General features: G+C 55.3%; 1 protein-coding gene across 1 annotated transcript; it reads right to left on the bottom strand.

Annotated features, from left to right (window-relative positions):
- Positions 1 to 454: 454 nt before the first annotated feature.
- LOC135999316 (SUN domain-containing protein 5-like) lies at positions 455 to 10,199 on the bottom strand. The gene is made up of 10 exons (XM_065652878.1): positions 10,135 to 10,199; positions 9,348 to 9,451; positions 8,720 to 8,928; positions 8,104 to 8,188; positions 7,600 to 7,715; positions 7,312 to 7,479; positions 6,706 to 6,798; positions 5,908 to 6,006; positions 1,458 to 1,832; positions 455 to 544 (listed from the first exon to the last, which is right to left on the bottom strand). Exons 1-10 carry the CDS (start codon positions 10,197 to 10,199, stop codon positions 455 to 457), a joined length of 1,404 nt encoding a protein of 467 aa, XP_065508950.1.
- Positions 10,200 to 18,596: the final 8,397 nt, after the last annotated feature.

The following is an 18,596-nucleotide window of genomic DNA, read 5'->3' as shown; positions in this document are numbered from 1 at the left end:
GCACCTTCTGAAAGAGAAGGAAAATAATCCATAAAGAGCAAATGAAGACACTTGTCAGCAGCCTTGGGGTGTGGACCTCACTCTCTCTCTTTGGCTGAGAAAACAGGTTTGTTCTCACATAGAATCACAAAATAGTTTGGGTTGAAGGGATCTTCAAAGCTCATTGAGTCCAACCTCCAGCTTGCACTGGCCCTGGACATCCCCTTCCCCCTGTTCACAGCAAAACCTGGACTACGTACACGGTGAAGATGCACACGCTCAGCAGACGTGTCCACAGGGAGACCAGGGCACCTGCCCCATGGCAAGTGAGGCTGAAGAGCATGCCTGGGAAAAAAAAAAACCAGACAACAGAGAAAAGTCAGGCCTGTCTCTTGAGGTCTCCTCTCCAGGAGTTCACGCCCAAGCACTTCACAGCGAGCAGCAGTGGCTGAACTTACATGCAATTTTTGTGGCCTTATTGCACCACTTTGCAGACCCCTGAGTGGCTGAGCCGGGACTTGACTTCCACAATCGTGTCACCAGCTCCAACCTCGTGCCGGGGCTCCTGCGGGAGGACAAAAGGAGATGCCGCTTGCCCACCAGCCCCACGCTGTGTGAGCCAAGGCCCTGGCCAGAGCTCGGCCTCGGGAAGCCTCGCAGGGGACGTCTCAGCTGCGGGGACAGAGGCAGCACAGCTGGGCTGCTGCCAGGGGTCCCCCCTCTCCTTTCCCCATCTCCTCAAGCTGGTCCATCCCACACTTGGCAGGATCTGGCAGGATCTCTCACAGGGTCTCTGGTGCAGAAGAGAAGAACGTGCTCCATCCTGGCCTCCGCACAAGCCCCTGCTGCACCCTGGCTTTCGGCCGGGACAGCGAGCTGGCCGTCCAGCCCAGAGCCCTCCCCACAGACGTGGGGATTCGCAAGCCACGGGGTCTTCTTCATAGAGTCACAGAACCATTTTGCTTGGAAGAGACCCTCACGATCATCGAGTCCAACCGCTACCCCAACCCTGTCACTACCTCATGTCCCTGAGAACCTCATCTCCATCTGTCCAACCCCTCCAGGGATGGTGATTCCACCACTGCCCTGGGCAGCTGGTTCCAATGCCTGACAGCCCTTTGGGGAAGGAATTGTTCCCAAGATCCAACCTCAACCTCCCCTGGTGCAACTTGAGGCCGTTTTCTCTCGTCCTGGCGCTTGTTCCTGGGGAGCAGAGCCCGACCCCCCCTGGCTCCAAGCTCCTTTCAGGCAGTTCAGAGACCAGGTCTCCCCTCAGCTCCTGTTCTCCAGGCTGAACCCCCCAGCTCCCTAAGCCACTCCCACCCCACTTGTGCTCCGGCCCCTTCCCCAGCTCCATTTCTCTCTCCAGAAGCCTCTGCCATCTTCCCACGTTGCTCCCCGCCCCACGGGCCGTGTCCGGCCACGTCCCAGCTCCCACCCCAACCCGCCGCCCCGGGCAGGAGCAGCCAGCTTCTTACCTGCTCATTTGGCAGCAGCTCGGTCCTGCTGCCTCCCCTGCCGGCTCTTGGTCGGCCTTGATCCCCGAGGAGCCTCTGGAGGCCCCTTGGCGTCTTTTCTGGGACGCCTTTCTCCTCGCCATGGCTGGCAAAGGTGGGCTCCCCAGTCGGCGCAGCCCTTGGCCCGTCCAGGCACCAACCGCTCCAGCAGCCCCAGAGCACCCACAGCACCAGCTGCCTGCCCAGGGCAACAGCCACACGGCAGCTGGGGGCTCCTTCCCCAGGCGGGAAGGCCACGCTGGCCAACTCTGACCTCACAGCGGCGGCTCTGACGTCACACTGGGGCTCCCCAGGGCTGAGCAGGGCGGGGACACGCTGGGGCGACACGGCTGCCGCCTGCCCGGGCACAAACGCACCCTCGGCAGAGGAGCCAGATGGAAAACGGGGACGTTCCCGGGGGGAGGAACGCGGTTTCCAACAGCCCGCAGGGAAGGAGATGGGACGAGCGCAGGTTCTGAGCTGCAGACGGGCGAACTTGGGCCTCGTCCTGTGGCTTCGAGTGGGGGAGCTGGCGGAGGCATCGACCCCCAGCCAAACCAGCAGCAGTTTGGTGCAGGCTCCAGAAGAGGGAAAGGCCGGAGCTGCAGCCGGGCCCAGAACTCCCGCGGGGAAACCCCCGAGGGTGCAGAACAACACACTGAACTGCTACGAGAAGTGGCTGCACGGAGCCTCGTGCAGACCTTTCCCACCGGCTGCCACTGGGCTACAAAACAGCCACTTTATTCCATCAATAGGACAGCCTGGGGAGCTGCTGGGAGCTCTCTGCTGAGCAAGCTGCCCGTGCAGCGATGGTTTTACTGCTCACGGGTCAGTCGATGAGCCCAATTTAAGTTTTGCATCAATCCCTTAGCTTAATTAAATGCATCCTAGATAGAACGAATCACCCAGAATGATAAGGTTGTGTGATTTTTAATATCCTCTTGGCTTCGTGGTACTCAGTGAGCTGAATTTGCTGAAATGTGAAGCTGTAAAATTCCGCTCGTATTCACCAGAACGGCTCCAGACTGCACTGACCACCTGTGGGATCAGGTCTGGTTCGCACTTTGCTGGGAAGAACGGAATCGACTGGGGAGAAAATAACGACTTCAGGGCTGAAAGGGAGACATGACAGGGCCTGTTCTGCACTTCTCTGGGAAGAAAAGGATTTATTCAGACTGAACAGAACCTTCGAGGTGATGGACTAGAAACAATATTGGCAGTTTAACAAAACAAAGGCCGATACGAGATCAGTGAAAGATCCCACAAGCAGCAAGAAGAGCCCAGACTTAAATATCGCTGTTGGACAGACTCATGGTGTGAATGGGCTGGGAAGATCTAAGAATCGCCGGTTTGTGTGCTTTAGCAACAGCCAGAACAAGCAGAGCTGTCGGGAGGGCCGCTCCAGAAACGGGAAACTCCCAGGGAAGCTCCGCAGGGCAGAGGAAGCGTCTGAGAGTTGGACGCAAGGATGGAAAGAAAGACGAATCCAGAGATAGGGCTGGTTATAGGAAAGCCAGAGCTCTCATCTAGTTGAGACTCGCGTGGAAGGACGAGCTGTCACGGCTTCAGGAGCAGCTCCAGAAATGAAGAGAAGCTGCAGCAGCACCAGGGCTTTGTGTCCCTCTGGCCGCCGTTTGGAGCCCTGAGGTGATTCTGGTGCCCCTGGGGCAATATGGGGCAGTTTCTGGCAGTTGTGGGGTGATGTGTGACAACATGTGAACGGGAGGGGACGTGGAGCTCAGCATCTGGGGCTGCCCCTCCCCCCGTCCCCTTTTATAATGTTGATTTATTGAAACGAAAGCGACTTTAGGAAAAAGAAGAAGCCCCAATTTGGGGGCAAGAGGGGAGGGAACCCCCCGCTGTGGGGCCAGGACCAACCTGGGGGTCACTGGCCCCAACTGAAGGGTGCAGGGGTCCAGGTGTGATCACCCCAGCCCCCAGTTTTCAGGTGAAACCAGATGTTTCCAGAGTTCCTTTCCACACACAACTTTATTGCCATGACCCAACACCCTTCCCAGGCACCTGGGTCCCCTGATATGTGGGACCCGGACTCCTGGGTCCTTCCAATATGTGGGTCCTGGACCCCTGAGTCCCCCCAGATGTGGGTCCGGGACTTCTGGGTCCCTCCAATGTGTTGGTCTGGGCAGGGAGGGGATTGTCCCGCTCTGCTCTGCGCTGGGGCGGCCTCACCTGGAGCATTCACTGTGTGCAGGGCTGGGGACACAGGAGAAAAGGAGGTAAAGCTGCTGGAGAGTGTCCAGAAGAGGCTACGAAGTTGGGGAAGGGTTTGGAGGGGAAGCTGTATCAGGAGCAGCTGAAGTCCCTGGGTTTGTTCAGCTGGAGCAGAGGAGACTGAGGGCAGAGCTCATGGGGCTGCAGCTCCAGCAGGGGAGCAGGAGGGGCCGGGCTGAGCTCTTCTCTCTGGGACAGTGACAGAACCCAGGGAATGGCAGGAAGACGTGCCAGGGGAGGGTCAGCTGGACATGAGGAAAAGGTTCTTCACCCAGAGGTGCTGGACACTGAACAGGCTCCCCAGGGAGAGGTCACAGCCCAACCTGACAATGTTCAAGAAGAGACTGGACAAAGCCCTCAGACACACGGGGTGACCTGTGGGGTGTCCTGTGCAGGGACAGGAGTTGGGCTCCATGATCCTGTGGGTCCTTCCAAATCAGGACATTCTATGATTTTATGATTCTGATCTTGGTCTTCACCACCATTGGTCGGTACGGCTGTCAGTCTCCTCCCCTGAGCTGATCCTGCAGCTGATTGGCTGCCTGGGCCATGAGTCTGCCTGGTTTGGGGCCCACCCTCCCCTGAGGTGATGCTCTCTCTGATTGGCTGCCTGAAGGGTCGGGCCTCCCATAGTGCCCGCCCTCCCCCCCCCCCACCCCGAGGCACTGTGTCCTCTGATTGGCCGAATGGGATTTTCCCCTGGCTCCTCCCATCAAATGATTGGTCAGACTGCTTGTCAATCATCCATGAGCACCACGCTGCCGGAAGGAGAACAGCAACACTGGCAGTGACTCCAGCTGGGAAGAGATGATTTGAGGGCAGGTTGGCAGCAGACCCTGAGGCTGTGCCGGGGGTGGCCACATCTGTGTCATTCCAGCAGGATTCTGGAAAGTCCTTTCCCAGCTGTGAGCGCCAGGCCAAGGGCACGGGGTAGAAACAGCCCCCACCCCCGAGGGCCCCAGCCCCCCACTGGCCCCTGTCCCCAAATTAATAAAACTTCTAAACAGACGCTCCCTACACCTGAATTATCTTCATTTTTAGAAACAAACGAAAAAACAAACAAATGTGTCCTTCTGGATGAGGATGGAGCAGGTTCAGGATCAGTACCGGGGTGCTGCAGGAGCAGGTGTCTCCAGCACGGACAGGCTGGACGGACCTGTCGACCTCAGCACCCCTGGGCCCACCATGGCCCAGTTCAGCAGCCCTGGGCCCGAGGGCTCAGCCCAGGGACAGCCCCACAACCAGGGTCAGGGCGGTTCCTGCTGCTGCCCCGAGGGTCACCAGCCCCAGTCAGCCCTGGGCCAGAGTGCAGGTGTCTGAGCTGGGCTGAGGTGGAAGGGGCTGGAAAACAGCTCATCGGGAGGAGGCGATGGAAGAAGGTGCCGTGTGTGTGGCACTGGGGATGAACTGACACCCTCAGGTTGGTATCTGGATCAGTGCTGGGCTTGCACATGGACTAAGCCCCAGCTCAGAGCACGAAGTGCTGTTCCCAGCCCTGGGTGCCAAGCGCTGCTCCTGCTCTCTCCTCCCCGGTGTGACCCGAGCGCACGACTGCCCTGCCTGCTCCTGCCTTGGGCTTGGGGAACTCGGGGTCAAAAGGAAAGACAGACTCGTGTGGTTATGGGATATCTTAAGTGTCCTGGGATTGCTTTGCTAATCACTCTGTAACGTCTCCTGAGCTATTAATTCGATTATAGGCACAGAGAGGCAAATGAGCCATGAACCAACTTTCCAGTTAAGGTTTCCTTCTTACAAAAACACACACTTCCATTTTCTCATGGGCAACAGACTGGAAGGTGGAAGCTGAAGCAGCATCTGCCTCTTGTGTAAACAGGTAACAACAGATGGTTCCATTCATCCTCAGTTGCTTCCTGCACAGGAAACCTCTCCCTTAATTTAATCTTTGGTGTACAGGCAGGGCCTTGCTGATGTTCCTGCGTAGGCAGCAAGTCTATGGCTGTCAGGCTTTCTGCAGATTTGTGACTGATTCTTCCTGTTTCTCTTCATAAGGACAATCTTGCTGTGTACTCCTGAAGTCTCCCATAAGCTGGTGGTTCGAGAGAAGGACGGGGAGCCCAAGCTAGCTCAGGGAGGACCAGTCAGCATCACAGGCAAAGCAGACTGGAACTCGACTTGGTGAAAATCAATGGAATTTATTGACGGAAGAAACTGGCACCTCTCCCCTGTCTTTGGGCGGATCACCGTGCACCCTGAACCGATACAGGCAGGTGTGGTCCGGGTGGCCCCAGTTGCTCAGCACTTGCAGCTGGATGTAATTCACGACCCCAGGGAGCTCGTTCTGAAATGACAAGAAGAAATGAGTCGCCTTTTCCTCTCTGGTACGTGAGCACTGACAGAAGTGCCGTAGCGATGGCCTCGTTCAACAGCTTCCTTCCTGCTGCCCCGTGAGGGCTTTGGACCTGTCGTGGTCGAGACATTCTTATCTTGCTCTACGTCATTGGGCCATAAAAACAGTGAAGGAAGAAGCAAATACCAGATGCCTCAGTAAATACACTAGAAAGTTCTCGCCTGCTTTGGGACACAGGCTTTCACAGTCAGAAGAACCAGTGGTGGTGTCAGGAAAATGTCTCGTTGCCTTCTCTAGAAAGCCAGGGAAACAGAATGGCCTCCCTGTCACTACTCACTGCCAGCACCAACAGAATCCTCAGGAAGCCCAGGATTTCTGGTCTTTAACTGGCAGACCAGCAGTCGTGCATCCTACGGAATGTGGCCTCTTGTGTGCACTTGGGGTCCAGACAGTCAAGCTGATTCCAGCTTCAACTGTGGCGCTTCTAAGTGCTGAAGTTTAAACCCAAAATGAAAGAGAAGAAGAGCGGCAGTCCAGCCATCTGCCACCAGGAAGTTAAAGCACAAGAAAGGCCAGCGTGGCACATGTTCAAGGACAGGGCTGCCTGTAGCCCTTTGGCAGAGAAGCCTCTCCCCATCCAGCCACATTTCTCCTCCTCTCCTACAGTTCTCCCCCTCTTTGTCCCCATACCTTCAGCTGGAAGGTCTGACTGGGGTTCAGCGGTGCCAGGAAAGTGAACTGTCCCAGGAACGTTCCCTGCTCCTCGTGTTCTTCCTTGAAGCCCTACAGAAAGACAGGGGTGGAGAAAACAAGAGCGTCTCATATCACTATGGGGAGACTGAACTTCAGTTGGTGAAGTACGGGGTTATTTCAACTATGTAGTCCAAGGACAATGAGCACAAGACGAGAAGCTGCAGGTGGGCAGCACGCCACACTTGCCTACTCAATGAGTCCAAGCTGCCAGTCAGAAAAGGAGCAGATGCTCCCAGTGAGAGCGAGGAAACCTGAGGATCACAAATGCCACTGGGATTGGAAGCCAAGAAGGTCTAGGACCATGCACTGTCCGGCTCCTTTTTCCTGTGGCTCCTGGAGTAGCATCTTGCCCCAGAAGGTTTTTTTTTTTGAGTGGTACATAGAATAAAAGGGGAATATAATGGGAAGGAAGCAACTCCAAGGAGCCTGTTTCTTCTGAGAGCCAGGAGGAAGCTTCAGGCCACTCCACTCTTAGACCCATCTTCACCCCCTGCTTAGAAATGTTGTGCAAGCCCCTGCCCCCCGTCTAGAGAAATCACTCACATAGACAGCAAAGTCCTTGGGAGCGCCGGAGAGACTTTCTCCATGGAACGCTGTCCCTGAGACATGGTCCATGGTGACTGCCCTGGGAATGACTGGCACAGACAGCTTGATGAAGATGTGTCCCTGACTTCCTGGGAAGGGCCAGCAGTTTCCAGGATGATTTTCTGGCTGAAAGGACAAGAAGAAACAACATTGACATGGAGAAGGTTGCCCTGGCTCTCATTCCTCTGAGCAGTGTGTGTGGCTCATTCCCTCGACCTTTGTTTTACTGCTTCTTGGTGCTCCTACCTCCAGAATAAGCTCAGGGGACCTCATGTAATCCATCACCGGCAGGGAATACAAGAAGACCTTTGCTTTGGCAGTCTGGAGGGTTGGAGAAGTCCTGGAACGAATGATGGCAGCCCCTGGAAATTAAAACATGAGCAAGATCATCAGGCAGTGTCAGAGCAATATTACACTGTTGACTTGGAAAAAGCTTCTCAGTTGTCATCCGTGTCCTACAGTGGGTTCCCCTCTTTCTCACTGGCACGACCCCTCTGCAACACACAGCAGGGAGTCATCAAACTGTCGTATGGGGCCGTGGAAAAAGACAAGAACGTGAGCCAGGCTTTCTGTGCTTCCCATGGGGTCTGGCCCGTTACAGGCTCTGTCAGTGGGGGCACTTTTAGGGCACGAGGTGACCCTTCACTTCTCACCCCTTCTCTCCTACCCCTGAGCACGTTCCAATGCCCATCTTGTCAATCTGGACAAGAAGTGCTTTAAAACTGGTTTGTATGTACAATGTCACAGCACCTGCTGATTTGAGGGCATAATCAGGTATTGGGACCTGGATTTCTTCCAGCTTCTCCAGGGCTTGATTGATGATCTCCTGAACCACCTGGGAAGGAACACAAAGGAGAGCGGCTGTTGGAAGGAAAAGGAACGGGGAAGCAGCTCCCCTGCAAGGCCAGCCAAGGTGAATGGGGACAAGGCCCATCTCAGATGGAAGGAACACCCAAATTGCCTGGAAGCCTCCCAGGTTTGCTCTGCTGTGATTGATGGGATCAGAAAGGGGGGGCTGCTCACTCCAGTGCTCTGAATGCTGGAGCTGTGGGAAGAGGCTTTTCCTGTGGAGAGGCCCCAGGCCAGGCAGCACGGACAGACAAGCCTTCTGGGCATGAGATAGGCCTGGCTTAACTCTGCAGTGCTGAGGCAGTTCTTTCTTTCCAGTCCTCCCTTGAGGAGGACCCGAGATCCAGACGCAGAGGAAGGTATGACTCAGCTGTCATTCCCGTCACGCTCTTTCTTCCCCATAAGGAAGTGTGGAGCAACAGGAAAAGGAAGCGTGGCCATGACAGTGAATGGAGTAGGATACGTGCCCGAGGGAGGATAAAACCCCTGAGTAGGTCCTTCTGCCTTGTGCCCTTACCCATCCGGTAAAGCCTGGGAGCTTTCCCTGCTTCACGCCTTCCTGGAGAGCCCGATCTGTGATATCCTTTGCGCTCCAGTGCAGATGATAAAGCTGTTCCTGCAGCTTATGGAGCTGGTCTGGCAGGGACAGGGCTTCACTCGGGTCTCCTAACTCTTCTGTGGTGCTCCAGATGGTTAAGGTGCCAAGTTGTGCGACGTGGTAAACACCTGTGGGACACACACCAGAGCTTAGAACTCGGTCTAAGGCTGGGTTATGCCTCGGGCTGCCCACTCCCCTTTCTGTGTCTCTCCCAAGTGCCATAGCTGCCTCTCCTCTGCTCTTTGACAGTGGCCATCATGGCGTATGGGCTGTGCAATAGATGGACGTTCCCTGCCCTGGACTGTGCTCCTTGTCCTGCAGAAGATTCTCACCCCCTGGGGCAGGAGACCTCAGCCACGGCCTCTCCCTCGGCTGAAGAGAACCTGCTTAGCCCTGCTGGGGAAGGCAAGTCACCCCTTCCTCACCCCCACACCCGTCCCGCTGGAGCAGGGACTGGCACAGCTCTGTCGGGGACTTTCTGCTCTTAGCTGAGCTCCTCTGGTCACGGCAGGGGAAGTGGAACAGGACAGAATGGAGCCCCGAGTACCTCCTAAAGAAACCGTCTTCAGGTCGGAGCTCTGCAGAGACTCACCGAAACAGAATAGACCAAAAAGCAGCACCAGCATCGTTGCCTTCAGCGCCTTCATCATCCTACAGAGCAACAAGGAGGAAAAGGCTGGTGAAGCTGGCAGTTCCCGTGCAGATCAGCAGCAGACTGGAGAGCAGCAGCAGGGACTGCAGCCCTTGAGCCTGGCGTTCCTGGCGTGTGCGTTGGCTTGGTCCTGCACCAGCTCGAGTCACTGCTGGGGTTGTCAGCAGCTGCACCAGTGGGGGATTTGTCATGGCAGCGATTGTTTTGTTAGGGACAAAGGGCTCAAGATTGACTCCGGACTAAGAGCAGGAGTTGCAGCAAGAGCTGTGGCCACACTTCCCGTCTGTGGGGGGGACAGGTATTCTTTGGAAATGGAAGGCACATGACGAGCGCTGTTTCTCCTGCCCACCACCCGATTGGCACTTGTGCTGATCCTGTTCTCCACCCTCTCAAGAGAAGGTTCAGCCTGTGCCCCTACGGCAGGCTGTATCGGGGCCACTGCTTGGGACTCCCTCCATGCGATCCAAAATAGACCTGTCCCTCATTCTGCAGAGATCAAAGGCTTTCTGGGCCTTGCCCCTGTGGTCATGAAGAGACTGAAAGGCGGCTGCTGCCTTCCACCAGCTCCAGACCGAGCTCTCAGGCTGCCCTCATGTTCCTCTCCTGTCCACCCTCCACCCACCCCAGCTGATGCGGTGGAAAACACACCTGGGCAAAGGGGAGGAGGATTTTTCAAACATACCTGTTCAGACCCTTAACCTTCTCTGGCTGTCTCTTGGTACCTGCTGAGGTGCAGGTAACAAGCATCTTGCTCGCTCGGGAGTGAGCCAAGAACTCTGCGATCTCTGTTCCGTCAAGATCGAGAGTGACAAAGGCGCAGGGAGACCCCTGGTTTTATACCCTGCTGTGCCCACCTCAGCGCTGATGCTGCTTTGTGACATCAACGGCAGTGGGTGATGCCACAATGGAAGAGGCTGCGCCACATTTGGAGGCAAAGTCCAACCTGACAGCAGCGGGTTTTGCAGTCCTCTCTGCAAGGGAAGAAATCCTTCACCATAGAAAGACGGGAAAGGTACAGGAACATGTTACTCTCAGAAAACAGACTCTGTCAACCACTCTTCCTCTCGTTTACCGAAGTTCAGACAGTGTTAGAAAACAACTACAAAAAAGTAAGATTCCTAGTCTTATTTTATGAACCACATTAAGTTAGCAGGACTTATTGAGAGGGCTTTGAACTAGATTTGAAGGGTGAGGGGATGAAACCAGATGTGGCAGAGGCACAGCCAAGGGCGACATGCTGGCATCTGAGGGTAGTGCTAATGATGCCCTTCAGTCTGCCGAGCCAGTGCAATCAATGGCCCAGCTGAAGTGCATCTGTACGAATGCACGCAGCACAGGCAACAAACAGGAGGACCTGGAAGCCCTTGTGAGGCAGAAAGACTATGATTTAATTGTCATCACAGAAACATGGTGGGATGACTCTCACAACTGGAGCGCTGCAATGCATGGCTATAAACACTTCAGAAGGGACAGGCGAGGAAGGACAGGAGGTGGGGAAGTCATGTGTGTTAGGGACAGATTTGATTGTTTGGAACTTGATGAAGGTGATGATAGGATTGAGTGTCTCTGGGTAAGAAACAAGGGGAAGGGCAACAAGGCGGACAACCTAGGGGATGGTCTGTTACAGACCACCCAACCAGGATGAACAGGCAGAAGAAATATTTTTCAGGCAGCTGGGAGAAGTCTCCTGATCACCAGCCCTTGTTCTTATGGGGGACTTCAAGCTACCAGATGTCTGCTGGAAGTACAACCCAGCAGAAAGGAAGCAGTCTAGGAGGCTCCTGGAGTGTATGGAAGACAATTCCTGACACAGCTGGTCAGTGAGCCTGCCAGGGAAGGAGCCCCACTGCACCTGTTGTTTGTAAATAGAGAAGGACTCATTGGAGGTCTCCCTGGGTGTAGTGATCATGAAATGATTGAGTTTACTATCCTTGGAGAAGTTAGAAGGGTGGTCAGCAGAACTGCTACTTTGGCCTTCAAGGGCAGACTTTGATCTGTTTAGGAGGCTGGTTGGCAGAGTCCCTTGGGAGGCAAACCTGAAGGACAAAGCAGTCCAGGAAGGCTGGTCTGTCTTCAAGAAGGTGATCTCAGAAGCACAGGAGCAGCTGTCCCCATGTGCCAGAAGGTGAACTGTCGGGAAAGAAGGCCAGCCTGGCTGGAGAGAGAGAGACAACCAAGAGGTCAGGCCCAGTCAACATGGGTTTGTGAAAGGCAGGTCCTGATTGACCAACTTGATCTCCTCCTATGACAAGGTGACCCAACTAGTAGAGAAGGGAAAGGCTGTGGATGTTGTGCACTTAGACGTCAGTAAAGCCTTTGACACTGTATCCCACAGCATCTCCTGGAGAAGCTGCAGCTCAAGACCTGGATGGTGTATCTGCGATGGATAAAGAACTGGCTGGAGGGCCGGGCCCAAAGAGTTGTGGTGAACGGAGCCAAACCCAGTTGGCGGCCGGTCACAAGTGGTGTCCCCAGGGCTCAGTACTGGGGCTAGTTCTGTTTAATCTCTTTTTCAATGATCTAGATGAGGGGATCGAGTGCACCCTCAGTAAGTTTGCAGGTGACACCAAGTTGGGTGGGAGTTTTGATCTGCAAGAGGGTAGGAAGGCTTTACAGAGGGTTCTGGAGCTGCTTGTTCATTTGGCTGAGGGCAATTGTCTGAGGTTTAACAAGGCCAAGTGCCAGGTCCTGCACTTCGGTCATAACAATCCCCTGCAACACTACAGGTCTGGGAAAGAGTGGCTGGAAACGTGCTTGGTGGAAAAAGACCTGGGGGTGTTGATTGACAGCAGCTGAACATGAGCCAGCGTGTGTCCAGGTGGCCAAAAAGGCCCCCAGCATCCTGGCTTGTATCAGGAATAGTGTGGCCAGCAGGCCCAGGGCAGTGACTGGGCACTGGTGAAGCCAAACCTCGAATCCTGGGGTCAGTTCTGGCCCCCTCACAACAAGAAAGACCTTGAGGTGCTGGAGTGAGTTCAGAGAAAGGCAACAAAGCTGGTGAGGGTCTGGATCACAACTCTTATGAGGAGCGGCTGAGGGACATGAGGCTGTTTAGCCTGGAAAAAAAGAGACTGAGGGGAGACCTTATCGGTCTCTACAACTACCTGACAGGAGGTTGTAGCGTGGTGGGTGTTGGTCTCTTCTCCCAAGCAGCAAGTGATAGGACAGGAGGAAATGTTCTCTAGTTGTGCCAGGGAAGGTTCAAACTGGATATTAGGAGACATTTCTTCATGGAAAAAGTTGTGAAGCAGTGGAACAGGCTGCACAGGGAAGTGGTGGAATCACCATTCCTGGAGGTGTTTAGAAGACATTTAATTGGGTTTCTTAGGGACATGGTTTAGTGCTAGAGTTGGGTTATGGTTGGACTCGATGATCCTGAGGGTCTCTTCCAGCTGAAATTTTTCTATAATTCTATTGACAAATCAAATTCAGGGCGGTTATTCCTTTTAGTGCCAGTTACAGGCCTGCAGTGTTACGTGAGGTGCCAAGGCTCTCGCACACCCCTACATGCACTGGGCAGGGACAGCGATGGTCCTGTCCAGGGCAGCCATCCCCATCCACAGTGAGTGTGGGACAGACACCCCAGACAGCACTGCAGACAGATTCGGTGCCTTTGTGCAAGAAACTCATTCCCACCTCTGAAGCATCGCAAGATCTGTCCCTTCTCTATCCAGGAGATGTAGGGCAGCCCATGAATAGGAAGCGCTTCACACCGCGGTGTCCATGCATATAGCAACACTTCCAAATCTCCTTTTTTTCTTTTCACCAAACCTGTTCTCAACTCCTTGATAACATAATCAAGGAACAGACAAACCATTGTCACCTTGGGCCTGTCAGCAGCACCTTGTCATTCCTAGAGATCAGTGACACGTCTGCCCAAGTACCTCAGGTGCAGCAGAGACGCCACTGACAAAACACACGTTTCCTTCCAGGTCTGTCATTGCCAGCCCTGTTTCTCTCTGGCCTTGGGGACAGCAGGGCTTGCTCACTCTCCTGTTGCCCAATTTCAACCCTAACTTTCCATCTGCCAAGCACTGTGACATTGCTCTGCTCTGAAGTCAAACCTTTGCACACATGGGGACCTGGATTCTTGAGACCAACCAGATTTCCCTAAGCCTCTCAGAGCTTGGCCGGGTGCTACAGCTGAGGTGCCACAGCCCAACTGTGCACTGATGCCCTGAGCCAAGGGCACAGCCAGGACAAGCTGCAGCCTGTGCTGTTTGACACCCATGGAGTCACCGCCAGGCGTGGTGGGACAAGTCACACAGCTTGGGGTGCTGCAATGGCTGGGCACAGGCTTTTCAGGAGAGACGGGCTGGAAGGGTCAGCAGTGGGATTCCCTCAGAGTGAAGAAGTTGCGTGGATGTATGGAGCTCCTTTATGTGGAGAGTGACCAGATGGGTTTTCCCTTGTGAGTGAGGGCACCAATGACAAAGCCCTGGGGCTGTGGGGGCACATGGCCATGCCCCCAACAATCTGGTGTCACTGAAAGTGGGGCACAGCAGTCAGGGAGAGGCACCAGCATAAGGAGGAGAAAGCAGCACTGAAAGACTGTGCTAGGGAAATTGGAAATTATTTCTTTTTGCTTGAATAAACTCTTGATGGAACCCTGCTACTGCTGCCATTTTAGTGGCCACTTTCTGGGCTCAGGAGAGTCTTGGAGGCTGAGGCCCCTTTTCTTTAGGGGGCACCGGGGGCTCCCCGGGCAAGCGGTCCCTGCCCTGGCTGGAATTGGAGGGACCGTGGCTGCAGCAGTCCAGGGAGTATCCAGACCTAGAGAAATTTGGGGTTCCACCACCAGGAATCTCGTCAGTTTTAAAAGGAAAAATAACCAGTTCTTTATCAGGGCAGGAGAACAACCCCATCCATCAGGACAGAGCAGGACCTGACACGCTGAGCAGGGACCCTGAGGAGAAGGGCCTGGGCACTACAAGGGCCGCCACACAAGCCCGTGCTGCACGCTCACCATGAACACGGCAGCTGCACACGGGGCTGCATGAGGAGGAGCGTGGGGACCCAGACACCTGGAGTTCTCATCCCATTCGGTTCAGCACTGGTGTGACCCCACACACACGGGTGTGTGCCAGTGTGCGGCTCCCAGTTTGGAGAAGCAGGGAGGAACTGGAGAGTGCAGGGCTCTGCCAAGGCAGGGGTCAGGACCTTGTGCACATGGTGTGGGATGCTGAGGGACCTGGGCTGCTCTGGCCCAGCAGCACTGGGGAGGCTGCAGCAGTGTAGGAGTAGCCTGGGAGTGCTGGAAGGGTGGTTTCAGAGATGGTGGAGGTTTTCTTCATAGTGGGAAAGCGCATGAGAAAGAAATAATGGCACACAGTGCAGGTGGGGAGGTCCAGGCTGGACATGAGCAGCAAGGAATGTGAGTGGAAGGGCAGTGCTGTGGTGGAGCAGGTCACCCAGAGGGAGTCTGCATCAGCCCAAGGCTTTGTGCTTCAAGGAACAGCTGGGGAGGATGGAGAGAGATCAGCAAAGGAAGGAAGATGCTCAGACAAGAGCAAGGTGGGCAGCAGGGGGGATGTCTCCAGCCTGCAGGGAAAGAGGTGCAGGGGATGCCACAGCATAGGACAGGCTGTCGTGGAGAGGATCAAGGGATGTAAAGAGGTTTAAAGCCCCCAGCAGACATGAGCTCCTTCTCCCCTTGGCTGTGGCTGTTGTCTCCACCTCTGATGCCTGTGAGGAGACACCTTGTCCTTACAGCACAGGGGCCTCATGGCCTCCTTGTCCCCAGCCAGGAACCTGGGAGGTGTGGGACCATAGTCCTGCCCTTGGCCTTGCACAGCCCCACATCACACTGTCCCAGGAAGGGCCCTGGGCAACGTGGGAGGGACAGGATCTGCCTTCCCAGGGCTGGGGGTCAGGGCTTGGCCCTTTGGTTAATGAAACACATCCAGGTTTACTCAGCATCAGAGAGACCTTCACCTTGCTTGTCCTGACCTGCCATCTCTGCCTCCAGTTTTCTTCTCTAACCAGACCCTGGGGTCAGTTCCTCAGTAGTGTTCCTCAGTGGGACCCATTAACATTACAAGAAACTTTGGAGTTTGAATATGATTTGGACTTCTTGACAGGTTTCTTCAATTGCCTCTCAGGGTCTGAAGTTCATGGACTCAGCACCAAACCCACCAGAGGGGTCATTAAAGCGCCTTGGGCTGCTCCTGTGCTGCTGAGCTGGGCTGGGCTCCTGGGACAGAGGGAGCTCATGGCAAGCGGCAGCGCTGCAGAGAGACAGCTCTGCCCAGGAGCAGCTCCTCTGCAAAGCGCAGCAGGGCTGAGGGCTCTGCCTGGGGATCTCAGGGAGGCGAGCAAGGCAGAGAGAGATAAAAGGTGGTCAGGATGGGGAGGATGACTGAGAGCTCACTGGAGGAGAAATCTTTGCAGCCCTTGCCATGGTAAGTCTGTGGGTGCAGGGCAATGCAGCTGCAGCTCCTGGAGGCATCTCCTCAAGTTAGCACAGGCACAGCTTGAGGGATCTGTAAGGAGGGGGCTCTTGTCAGGCAATTTTGAACAGCTGTGAAGCTGGGTGAGCACCCAGGGGTGCCCAGGGCTGTCCTGCAGAGCAGGGTCCCTGCACCCCAGGGCTGTGCCGGGGCAGGGACTCTGCCGCCTGCCAGGGTCAGCGCTCAGCCTGCCCGGGGAGATCCCCACGGTGCTGTGGGGAGAAGCTGTGGGAGGAAGGAGCAACCCGTATCAAAGCAGGAAAGGTGCTTCTGCTGTTAAGTGGGTGCTGTGTGGGTCAGGGCTCTTTCACAGCTCCAGATCACCCTCAGGATTTTTCCAAGTGGATGCCTCAAGCAGAAGATCAATGCAAGGATTAGCAGACAGATAGGGAGCTTTCCTGAGCCTGTCTTTTCAATTTCCTATCCCAACGGTTGGGGGGTGAAGGAAAGAATAAAATGAAAATGAGCCCTCCTGCTTAAACAAGTCACTGATACTTCTGAACTGCAACTTTGAGTGATCAGTACATCTGCCAGAAGCCCCTTCACTACCTCTCTGCCTGTGGACAGCACCTGCACCACCTTTGCTGGACCATCATCCTTAGTCTGACCTGTCCTGTCCCTTCCTGCAAACAGGAAGATGCCCCCAGGCAGTGCCCTGTGAACAGGCAGGATCTGTAGGGCCAGGGTGAGGGCACAGAGGGTGGGATGGGGTCTGTGAGTGCTGACAGGGAAAAGACATGGACAGGGAAACACCTCCCAGGGGGAGAATGTCCAGGAAGCAGGGAAATGATCAGAAATGAGAGGAAACTAAACCTGGAATTGTTCTGGGAGGGAGAACACAGAAAACTCCGTATGATCCCCGCAGTGCAGATGCCTCCTGTGAGCAGCCCCCTCGCCTCCTCTCCCAGCCAGCAAAGCCTCTGCCCTCAGGGCCGGGGGCTCCAAGGCATGAAGCAGCTCCTGTGCAGCCAGAGCTCCAGTTCCCTCTGCAGAGCACAGGGGCTGAGAGCAGCTGCCCGGCAATGCTGGTGTGTGGGAGGTGGCTGCACAGCTGGGGAAGGGTGACGCTGTCTGAGTGCCCGGCTGCCTCTGCCCTGGCCTCACTCACACCCACCCTCACCGCAGTTTCCTTCTTGCTCCACTGCTCTGGGTCACTGCTGGTGTGATCTGGTTCTTGCTGTCAGGCTCTCTGGGGATGGGAGTTTCAGCTGCAGAGTCACAGCCTGATCTTGTGGGTCCTTTCCTGCAGCTGTGTCCATGGGAACACGTGTCCCAGCTTTGCTCTGCCCTGTGGGGCTGTGGGCAATGCAGTGTGTGGGGCTGGGGAATGAGCTGAGTCTCCCTGAATCAAATGCCAGCATTAGGACTCTTGGCTGTCTCTTTGAGTGTTTTTTTTCCAAGCTGCGAGCTTCCCTCCAGGATGCAAACCTGTCCTATAGCATGTTAGCATTATCTGAATTGCCCATGCAGAAGTGCAGAGATGCTATGATGGAAGAAATGCAGTTTGGTTTGTGAAATGAGCCGTGTGTGTCCTGGGATAGAAGTGAGGTGCTGAGACCTGACGAAAGCGTGAGACATGTCATGGTCTGAGGTGGATCCCTCTGCTCTCAGCAGTGCCTGGTGGCTTTTCAGGGTAACATGGCAGTGTGATCAGCCTCCATCTCAGAAAGGTGCCAGCCCAGGGCAGCTGGAGCAAGACAGAGGGACAGAGCAGCTGCCCTCACTCTGCACTGACCCACAGGCATCCTCTGGTCTCGCAGGACTCGCTCTGTTCTCCCCGAGTGCAGCAGAAATGCTGAGGGTTTCTGACACCCAAGAACACTCCCCAGGCTGTGAGAGGAGAAGGAGCTGTAGAAACGCCAAACTTCTCAAAGTCAGTTTCTCAGCCCTGCGGGTACAGATGCTGACAGTCCCTTCTGCACCAGGAGCGGTTCCATCTGACAAAGCTGAACCCCAGGACTGGCCCCTGCCCCACCCATCACACAGGGTCAGGCTGACTCCTCAAGAGCCCCTGGGCAGAGACCCTGCTCTTCATTGCACACTCATCAAGCACCGATGAGGGCTCCAGCCAGGACGTTCTCCTGGAAAAAGAAAAGGGTCTCTTTGTGGGAGGGTCTGTGGGAAATGGCTTTGGTTTTTCCCAGAGAAGTCTCATCTAAACCGTCACTGTTTTTTCCTCCTTGCACAGGTCCTCATGCCCACAGGCAGCAAATGTGCAACAGCAGCTCCATCACCCAGTTCCTCCTCCTGGCGTTCACAGACACACGGGAGCTGCAGCTCTTGCACTTCTGGCTCTTCCTGGGCATCTACCTGGCTGCCCTCCTGGGCAACGGCCTCATCATCACCACCATAGCCTGTGACCAGCACCTCCACACCCCCATGTACTTCTTCCTGCTCAACCTCGCCCTCCTCGACCTGGGCTCCATCTCCACCATTGTCCCGAAGTCCATGGCCAATTCCCTCTGGGACACAAGGGCCATCTCCTATCCAGGATGTGCTGCCCAGGTCTTTTTTTGTTTTTTCTCTGCTACAGCAGAGTTTTCTCTCCTCACCATCATGTCCTACGACCGCTACGTTGCCATCTGCAAACCCCTGCACTACGGGACCCTCCTGGGCAGCAGAGCTTGTGTCCACATGGCAGCAGCTGCCTGGGCCACTGGGTTTCTCAATGCTCTGCTGCACACGGCCAATACAT

Source organism: Caloenas nicobarica, chromosome 28, assembly GCF_036013445.1.
Source record: "Caloenas nicobarica isolate bCalNic1 chromosome 28, bCalNic1.hap1, whole genome shotgun sequence".
Lineage (NCBI taxonomy): Eukaryota > Metazoa > Chordata > Aves > Columbiformes > Columbidae > Caloenas > Caloenas nicobarica.
Note: the sequence above shows the minus strand (reverse complement) of the source record. Positions and strands in the feature narration are given on the sequence as shown.